This window comes from Neopsephotus bourkii, unplaced genomic scaffold (assembly GCF_033783945.1).
Source record: "Neopsephotus bourkii isolate Nb327-2 ecotype Australia unplaced genomic scaffold, CSIRO-AGI_Nbou_v1 NB_989, whole genome shotgun sequence".
Classification (NCBI taxonomy): Eukaryota; Metazoa; Chordata; class Aves; order Psittaciformes; family Psittacidae; genus Neopsephotus; species Neopsephotus bourkii.
The window spans coordinates 592,522-602,257 of NW_026901481.1; the positions used below are offsets into that span (position 1 = coordinate 592,522).

Genomic DNA, 9,736 nt, shown 5'->3' on the forward strand with positions numbered 1-9,736 from the left:
CATTTGTGCCACAGTATTTTCTGAGTCTTTTGCATTTATATTCATTGAGGTGCTGTTTTGTGTTATTGGGACACCTGCGTGATGTCGTTATGCGGCCATGTCTAGAGGCAGCTTTTCTCATAGGGAAAATGAAAGAGGGAGCCAGGCTTTGTGCCTTACTTTGGTCTGGGGTCAGGTCCCAGCTGGAACGAGCAGATTGGAGAATTTCTACAGGATTTCAGCAGAGGTGTGCTGTGTGCATGCATATGCGCACGTTGGAGAGATGGCAAGGCAGACAGGTCACAGCTTCCCCAGCTGCAAGCTGAGATCTCAGCACTGATAACAAGCTTGGGGATCCTGCAAGGAGGAAGGAATAGGGTGGCTTTTGAGGTTTCCAGACACAAAGCTCCAACAGGAGCACTGCTTTCTGCCAAGCAGATCTCAGTAAAACTAAATAAGTAGCTCTGATCTAAGAGATCAGACAAAAATCTATCTGCCAATAACTTCAGTTGTAATGAAAGCTTTATCAGTTGTTTTGTATTATTGCTGGTCACAGGAGCATCAGCCACAGGGCTTGTTTTAACTCCCTGTAAGCACTCCATCTGTGACCCAGCTAGATCTTGTCTCAGGCCATGCCAGCCTCTAACCTGCTTCAAAGAAGCCGTTGTAACTCAGTGCCAGGCAGAGACAGCAGCATGGGTCCTGGAAACACAAGTACCTGGTAGAACCCCCTGTATGAAGGCAGGTTCTTGGGGCATCTCTTGAGTCACCATCCCCAGTTCCCTCCCTGCGACCCATAAATGCCAGTATCCTGCCATCCCCTATCAAACGTCATTCAAATACATTAGTACACACTTGGAAGACACTCCCCATCCCACTAAAACCCCATAGCATTTGGATTTCTTCCCAGTGCCCTGGTGAAACAGAGCTCACCATGGCACAGGAGCAGACACACGGATCAGGGCACCTAGCATCCCATTAACGCACACAGCCTAACTGCAGCAATTCTCCTTCCTCTTTTCATGCTCAGAGGCAAACAAACCTCAAATCCTTGGGCCTGGTCCTTTTCTTGCAGGCTTGCTTGAATCTGCAGGAAGATGTCTCGCTTCTTAGACGGCATTTCCACCATCATCAGCATCTTTCACAAATATGCAAAGGAAGATGGAGACTGCTCCAACCTCGGCCACAGGAAGATGCAAGAGCTCATCCAGAGGGAGTTTGCAGATGTCATAGCTGTGAGTGCTGCTGCAAGGGGGGGAGGGGGGGGGGGCTTGAGGCCCAGACTGGAGTGTAGGGACTACAAAAATCTCCTGGAGAGGAGGTTATTCTTATGATGGTGGGACTGGAAGGCTTTCAGCAAAGGGGAGCAGCAGTTATGCTCCTTTGCACTGACTGCTTTCACAGATCATCCAACTCATTTTTTCCATCAGAAAATAAGCAAAAGCTGGAGAATGGGCCATCGGGAAGTACGCTTTTCTTTCAAAGGTAGGAAGGAAATGGATCCAGTAGAGGGATTCAGTATGTGCCCAAAGACAGCTGGGCAGCTGGGGCCAGGGGACAACTAGGAAAATGGATAACAAAGACATGGAGTTGTTGTTGAGCTGTAAAAGTGAAGCCATGCGAGACAGAAGGAGAAAAGATTGCAGTTGTCCCTTTCTTTGCATTTCCTGACAAAAAGCAGGAAACCTAAACCACCTTTTTTGTTTCCCTGTGTGTTTTTTCCCTGCAGAAGCCACGTGACCCTCAGACAATAGACAAGATTCTGCAGTTCCTGGAGTGGGATGGTGATGGGCATATTGATTTTAATGAATTCCTGCTTTTGGTGTTCAGAGTGGCTAAAGCCTGCTACTGGTTCCAGTCGAAGGGACCATACATTCGGCAAAGAACAAAGCTGACATCCAGTGGCAAGTTGCACCAAGAGCCTGAAATTAAGAACAGAGGGAGCAGTCGACAGCTCCAGGAGGAGGAAGAACCAACGTGTGAGAATCATCACCATCCCCCCTGTGAACCCAAACTGCAACGAGACACCAGAGTCAATGAGCTTGAAACACTAGAGGAAATAGGGAGCTACCAACAACGTGACACACAAAGCGTAAATGATGCAATACGAAGCAGTGAGCGAAGGGAGCCAATCCCTCAGGTGTATGAAGAACGAAGCCGAGAGCCATGCGACCAACGGAACAGACAGAGAAGACGTCAGCCACCAGAGCCAAACAGAAGAGGAGATGTACAAATCCACAAGCACAGAAGCTTGGAAGCACAGGAGCCCAGGCTGCGAAGAGATGAGAGGAAATATCAAGAGGGGCTACAGCAAGACCAACTGGCAGACAGAAGGAGTCGCAGCCAGGCCTGTGAAACAAGACCACTGCAAAACCGGTGGGGTAGCCGTCAGCCACATGAGCCAGTAGGACCAGCAAATGATGAGAGAAACCAGTGGCCACAAGAAGCAGATAGAGGAAGTGACAATCAGCCACGTAAACCTGAATTACTCACAGAAGAGAGAAGCCGCTACCACCTGCGTGAGCTGGAACAAAGAGCACTTGAAGAGAGGAGCGACAAGCTACGTGAGCCTGAATGCCTGGATTCAAGAGGCCCACATCAGTCATACATAAAGGAACCACTAGAAATTGACCTCAGGTACTGTAATACCTGTGAGCTGGAAAGATGTATCGATGAACAAGGTACAAATGAGGAACATAACCTTGAATACGTGGAAAGTGAGAGTGAAAACCGTAAAATGAAGGAGTGGGAAGAAAGAGACGATAGAAGGAGGAAAGCTAGAGAAGAGGAAAGGAGGGTTGATATAAAACGGGAGCGTGACCACGAGGTCTATGAGGGCCACAGCTCTCAGACACATGAAAGGGAAGAACAAAGTGCCAAAACCAAACAAAGAGAGAGACGCGAAAGGCGTGACTTTGTAGCACATGATACTGAAATCGATGGAAGGAGGCGACATGACCTAGTAAGGCTTGAGAGGACACGAGAGAGAGATGCAGTGGAAGCAGAAGCTGATGTGAAGATCCATCGCGTGTCCCGGGAACTGGAGCCCCCTGAGAAGCTCGAAAGAAGGGAGCGAGACCTGGACCAATTTGAAGCAGAGGAAGAGAGAATTTACCTGGAAAGAGAGAGGGAGGAGCCTCTGCGAGAGAGAAGGGTCAAGCGACAACGGGAGCTGGATCTGGAGGTCATTGAGCGTCGACGCCGCCAGGCACGTGAAAGGGAAGAGCGAGGAGCCACCATCAACCAGAGAGAGAGACGAGAGAGACGTGACTTTGAAGAACGTGAGGCTGAAATCGATGGAAGGAGGCAACGCGACCTTGTGAGGCTTGAGAGGACACGAGAGAGGGATGTAGTGGCAGCAGAAGCTGATGTGAAGATCCATCGCGTGTCCCGGGAACTGGAGCCCCGTGACAGAGTAGAAAGAAGAGAGCGTGATTTTGAGCATCTTGAGGCAGAGGAAGAGAGGAGGGAGTACCTGGAAAGTGAAGTTGAAGAGGCTACAAGGGAGAGAAGGGTCGAGCGCCAAAGGGAGCTGGACCTTGTGAGGATGGAGAGGACACGAGAGGCTGATGTAGTGGCAGCAGAAGCTGATGTGAAGATCCATCGCGTGTCCCGGGAACTGGAGCCCCGTGACAGAGTCGAAAGAAGGGAGCGTGACCTGGAGCGTTTTGAAGCAGAGGAAGAGAGAAGAATTTACCTGGAAAGAGAGAGGGAGGAGCCTCTGCGGGAGAGAAGGGTCGAGCGACAACGGGAGCTGGATCTGGAGGTCATTGAGCGTCGACGCCGCCAGGCACGTGAAAGGGAAGAGCGAGGAGCCACCATCAACCAGAGAGAGAGACGAGAGAGACGTGACTTTGAAGAACGTGAGGCTGAAATCGATGGAAGGAGGCAACGCGACCTTGTGAGGCTTGAGAGGACACGAGAGAGGGATGTAGTGGCAGCAGAAGCTGATGTGAAGATCCATCGCGTGTCCCGGGAACTGGAGCCCCGTGACAGAGTAGAAAGAAGAGAGCGTGATTTTGAGCATCTTGAGGCAGAGGAAGAGAGGAGGGAGTACCTGGAAAGAGAGGTTGAAGAGGCTACGAGGGAGAGAAGGGTCGAGCGCCAAAGGGAGCCTGACCTTGTGAGGATGGAGAGGACACGAGAGGCTGATGTAGTGGCAGCAGAAGCTGATGTGAAGATCCATCGCGTGTCCCGGGAACGTGAGGCCCGTGACAGAGTCGAAAGAAGGGAGCGTGACCTGGAGCATTTTGAAGCAGAGGAAGAGAGAAGAATTTACCTGGAAAGAGAGAGGGAGGAGCCTCTGCGGGAGAGAAGGGTCGAGCGCCAACGGGAGCTGGATCTGGAGGTCATTGAGCGTCGACGCCGCCAGGCACGTGAAAGGGAAGAGCGAGGAGCCAACATCAACCAGAGAGAGAGACGCGAGAGACGTGACTTTGAAGAACGTGAGGCTGAAATCGATGGAAGGAGGCAACGCGACCTTGTGAGGCTTGAGAGGACACGAGAGAGGGATGTAGTGGCAGCAGAAGCTGATGTGAAGATCCATCGCGTGTCCCGGGAACTGGAGCCCCGTGACAGAGTAGAAAGAATAGAGCGTGATTTTGAGCATCTTGAGGCAGAGGAAGAGAGGAGGGAGTACCTGGAAAGAGAGGTTGAAGAGGCTATGAGGGAGAGAAGGGTCGAGCGCCAAAGGGAGCCTGACCTTGTGAGGATGGAGAGGACACGAGAGGCTGATGCAGTGGCAGCAGAAGCTGATGTGAAGATCCATCGCGTGTCCCGGGAACGTGAGCCCCGTGACAGAGTCGAAAGAAGGGAGCGTGACCTGGAGCGTTTTGAAGCAGAGGAAGAGAGAAGAATTTACCTGGAAAGAGAGAGGGAGGAGCCTCTGCGGGAGAGAAGGGTCGAGCGACAACGGGAGCTGGATCTGGAGGTCATTGAGCGTCGACGCCGCCAGGCACGTGAAAGGGAAGAGCGAGGAGCCAACATCAACCAGAGAGAGAGACGAGAGAGACGTGACTTTGAAGAACGTGAGGCTGAAATCGATGGAAGGAGGCAACGCGACCTTGTGAGGCTTGAGAGGACACGAGAGAGGGATGTAGTGGCAGCAGAAGCTGATGTGAAGATCCATCGCGTGTCCCGGGAACTGGAGCCCCGTGACAGAGTAGAAAGAAGGGAGCGTGATTTTGAGCATCTTGAGGCAGAGGAAGAGAGGAGGGAGTACCTGGAAAGAGAGGTTGAAGAGGCTACAAGGGAGAGAGGGGTCGAGCGCCAAAGGGAGCTGGACCTTGTGAGGATGGAGAGGACACGAGAGGCTGATGCAGTGGCAGCAGAAGCTGATGTGAAGATCCATCGCGTGTCCCGGGAACGTGAGCCCCGTGACAGAGTCGAAAGAAGGGAGCGTGACCTGGAGCGTTTTGAAGCAGAGGAAGAGAGAAGAATTTACCTGGAAAGAGAGAGGGAGGAGCCTCTGCGGGAGAGAAGGGTCGAGCGACAACGGGAGCTGGATCTGGAGGTCATTGAGCGTCGACGCCGCCAGGCATGTGAAAGGGAAGAGCGAGGAGCCACCATCAACCAGAGAGAGAGACGAGAGAGACGTGACTTTGAAGAACGTGAGGCTGAAATCGATGGAAGGAGGCAACGCGACCTTGTGAGGCTTGAGAGGACACGAGAGAGGGATGTAGTGGCAGCAGAAGCTGATGTGAAGATCCATCGCGTGTCCCGGGAACTGGAGCCCCGTGACAGAGTCGAAAGAAGGGAGCGTGATTTTGAGCATCTTGAGGCAGAGGAAGAGAGGAGGGAGTACCTGGAAAGAGAGGTTGAAGAGGCTACGAGGGAGAGAAGGGTCGAGCGCCAAAGGGAGCCTGACCTTGTGAGGATGGAGAGGACACGAGAGGCTGATGTAGTGGCAGCAGAAGCTGATGTGAAGATCCATCGCGTGTCCCGGGAACGTGAGGCCCGTGACAGAGTCGAAAGAAGGGAGCGTGACCTGGAGCATTTTGAAGCAGAGGAAGAGAGAAGAATTTACCTGGAAAGAGAGAGGGAGGAGCCTCTGCAGGAGAGAAGGGTCGAGCGCCAACGGGAGCTGGATCTGGAGGTCATTGAGCGTCGACGCCGCCAGGCACGTGAAAGGGAAGAGCGAGGAGCTACAGCCAACCAGAGAGAGAGACGAGAGAGACGTGACTTTGAAGAACGTGAGGCTGAAATCGATGGAAGGAGGCAACGCGACCTTGTGAGGCTTGAGAGGACACGAGAGAGGGATGTAGTGGCAGCAGAAGCTGATGTGAAGATCCATCGCGTGTCCCGGGAACTGGAGCCCCGTGACAGAGTCGAAAGAAGGGAGCGTGATTTTGAGCATCTTGAGGCAGAGGAAGAGAGGAGGGAGTACCTGGAAAGAGAGGTTGAAGAGGCTACGAGGGAGAGAAGGGTCGAGCGCCAAAGGGAGCCTGACCTTGTGAGGATGGAGAGGACACGAGAGAGGGATGTAGTGGCAGCAGAAGCTGATGTGAAGATCCATCGCGTGTCCCGGGAACGTGAGCCCCGTGACAGAGTCGAAAGAAGGGAGCGTGACCTGGAGCGTTTTGAAGCAGAGGAAGAGAGAAGAATTTACCTGGAAAGAGAGAGGGAGGAGCCTCTGCAGGAGAGAAGGGTCGAGCGCCAACGGGAGCTGGATCTGGAGGTCATTGAGCGTCGACGCCGCCAGGCACGTGAAAGGGAAGAGCGAGGAGCTACAGCCAACCAGAGAGAGAGACGCGAGAGACGTGACTTTGAAGAACGTGAGGCTGAAATCGATGGAAGGAGGCAACGCGACCTTGTGAGGCTTGAGAGGACACGAGAGAGGGATGTAGTGGCAGCAGAAGCTGATGTGAAGATCCATCGCGTGTCCCGGGAACTGGAGCCCCGTGACAGAGTAGAAAGAAGAGAGCGTGATTTTGAGCATCTTCAGGCAGAGGAAGAGAGGAGGGAGTACCTGGAAAGAGAGGTTGAAGAGGCTACGAGGGAGAGAAGGGTCGAGCGCCAAAGGGAGCTGGACCTTGTGAGGGTGAAGAGGACACGAGAGGCTGATGCAGTGGCAGCAGAAGCTGATGTGAAGATCCATCGCGTGTCCCGGGAACTGGAGCCCCATGACAGAGTAGAAAGAATAGAGCGTGATTTTGAGCATCTTGAGGCAGAGGAAGAGAGGAGGGAGTACCTGGAAAGAGAGGTTGAAGAGGCTACCAGGGAGAGAGGGGTCGCGCGCCAAAGGGAGCTGGACCTTGTGAGGATGGAGAGGACACGAGAGGCTGATGCAGTGGCAGCAGAAGCTGAAGTGAAGATCCATCGCGTGTCCCGGGAACGTGAGCCCCATGACAGAGTCGAAAGAAGGGAGCGTGACCTGGAGCGTTTTGAAGCAGAGGAAGAGAGAAGAATTTACCTGGAAAGAGAGAGAGAGGAGCCTCTGCGGGAGAGAAGGGTCAAGCGCCAAAGGGAGCTGGACCTTCTGAGGCAGGAGAGGACACGAGAGGCCGATGTAGTGGCAGCAGAAGCTGATGTGAAGATCGATCGCGTGTCCCGGGAACGTGAGCCCCAAGAGGAGCTCGAAAGAAGGGAGCGTGACCTGGAGTATTTGGATGCAGAGGAAGAGAGAAGGGTTTACCTGGAAAGAGAGAGGGAGGAGCCTCTGCGAGAGAGAAGGGTCGAGCGACAACGGGAGCTGGATCTGGAGGTCATTGAGCGTCGACGCCGCCAGGCACGTGAAAGGGAAGAGCGAGGAGCCAACATCAAACAGAGAGAGAGACGCGAGAGACGTGACTTTGAAGAACGTGAGGCTGAAATCGATGGAAGGAGGCAACGCGACCTTGTGAGGCAGGAGAGGACACGAGAGAGGGATGTAGTGGCAGCAGAAGCTGATGTGAAGATCCATCGCGTGTCCCGGGAACTGGAGCCCCGTGACAGAGTAGAAAGAATAGAGCGTGATTTTGAGCATCTTGAGGCAGAGGAAGAGAGGAGGGAGTACCTGGAAAGAGAGGTTGAAGAGGCTACAAGGGAGAGAGGGGTCGAGCGCCAAAGGGAGCTGGACCTTGTGAGGATGGAGAGGACACGAGAGAGGGATGTAGTGGCAGCAGAAGCTGATGTGAAGATCCATCGCGTGTCCCGGGAACGTGAGCCCCGTGACAGAGTCGAAAGAAGGGAGCGTGATTTTGAGCATTTTGAAGCAGAGGAAGAGAGAAGAATTTACCTGGAAAGAGAGAGGGAGGACCAGAGAAGGGTCGAGCAGCAAGGGAGCTGGATCTGAGGTCATTGAGCGTCGACGCCGCCAGGCACGTGAAAGGGAAGACCGAGGAGCCACCATCAACCAGAGAGAGAGACGCGAGAGACGTGACTTTGAAGAACGTGAGGCTGAAATCGATGCAAGGAGGCAACGTGACCTTGTGAGGCTTGAGAGGACACGAGAGGCTGATGCAGTGGCAGCAGAAGCTGAAGTGAAGATCCATCGCGTGTCCCGGGAATTGGAGCCCCGTGACAGAGTAGAAAGAAGGGAGCGTGACCTGGAGCGTTTTGAAGCAGAGGAAGAGAGAAGAATTTACCTGGAAAGAGAGAGAGAGGAGCCTCTGCGAGAGAGAAGGGTCGAGCGACAACGGGAGCTGGATCTGGAGGTCATTGAGCGTCGACGCCGCCAGGCACGTGAAAGGGAAGAGCGAGGAGCCACCATCAACCAGAGAGAAAGACGCGAGAGACGTGACTTTGAAGAACGTGAGGCTGAAATCGATGGAGGGAGGCAACGCGACCTTGTGAGGCTTGAGAGGACACGAGAGAGGGATGTAGTGGCAGCAGAAGCTGATGTGAAGATCCATCGCGTGTCCCGGGAATTGGAGCCCAGTGGGGAGCTGGAAAGGAGGGAGCGTGACCTGGAGCGTCTTGATGCAGAGGAAGAGAGAAGGGTTTACCGGGAAAGAGAGAGGGAGGAGCCCGTGAGGAGGAGAAGGATCAAGCATCAACAGGATCTGGACCTTGAGGTCTATGATCATCGCCACCGCCAGGCACGTGAAAGGGAAGATCGAGGTGCCACGACCTCAATACAAACACGTGAGAGGAATCTCTACCAAACCCTTGACGTTGATAACGGAGACCTCTGCCTCCCAGACGATTAGGCGTCTGTCACTGACATGAGGGTCAGTTATGTCCCTGCCGCACGTGATGTACCAGTGGCGTGACTCTTCTGCAAGGCAAAAACCCTTAAAATTCCCAATACCTCAATCATACTGGGGCCTGAAAATCCTCAGGGCTGGGGAAAGAAAAAACAAACAAACAAACAAAAAAAAAAAAAAAAGGAATCTGTAGACTGAGAGCTTTTGGTTTCACCCTTCTGCTCCCCTAACAGCTGAGCAGAGGCTTCGAAGCAGCTGAGCTGTGCTGTGGTTACGGCAGGGTAATGGTGGCGGGTGGAGGGTCTCCCTTTCTTCTTCACACTGATGTATTGCATGAAAAATCAGAATAAAGAGCTGATGACTGCACTTACTGCTGACATCTCTCATCCTTTCATCTCATCTACAAGGGCCTCAGCCTGACGGGGGGTGGCTCACTTCAGCTCACACATTCCTCCCAATCCCAGGCATTTAATCCAGGCAGGGGTGCTGAAAATCCCACCTAATCCCCCCTTCTATACGCCCAGAAGCCCACATACCTCTGGCCCTTACCACTGATCTACATGGTTTCAGGGGCTTCCTGCACATGCTGTGCTCCATGATCCACACAGGGATGTCCGGGTGCACCCCAGCTC

The 9,736-nt window shown here is 53.4% G+C and overlaps 1 protein-coding gene across 1 annotated transcript; it reads left to right on the forward strand.

The window, feature by feature from the left end:
• The first annotated feature begins 1,076 nt into the window (after positions 1–1,076).
• LOC133215489 (trichohyalin-like) lies at positions 1,077–9,107 on the forward strand. The gene is made up of 10 exons (XM_061359554.1): positions 1,077–1,214; positions 1,709–3,616; positions 3,770–4,763; positions 4,851–5,345; positions 5,433–5,927; positions 6,015–6,509; positions 6,597–7,330; positions 7,466–8,134; positions 8,277–8,483; positions 8,637–9,107. The coding sequence occupies exons 1-10, from the start codon at positions 1,077–1,079 to the stop codon at positions 9,105–9,107; spliced, it is 6,606 nt and encodes a 2,201-aa protein (XP_061215538.1).
• Positions 9,108–9,736: the final 629 nt, after the last annotated feature.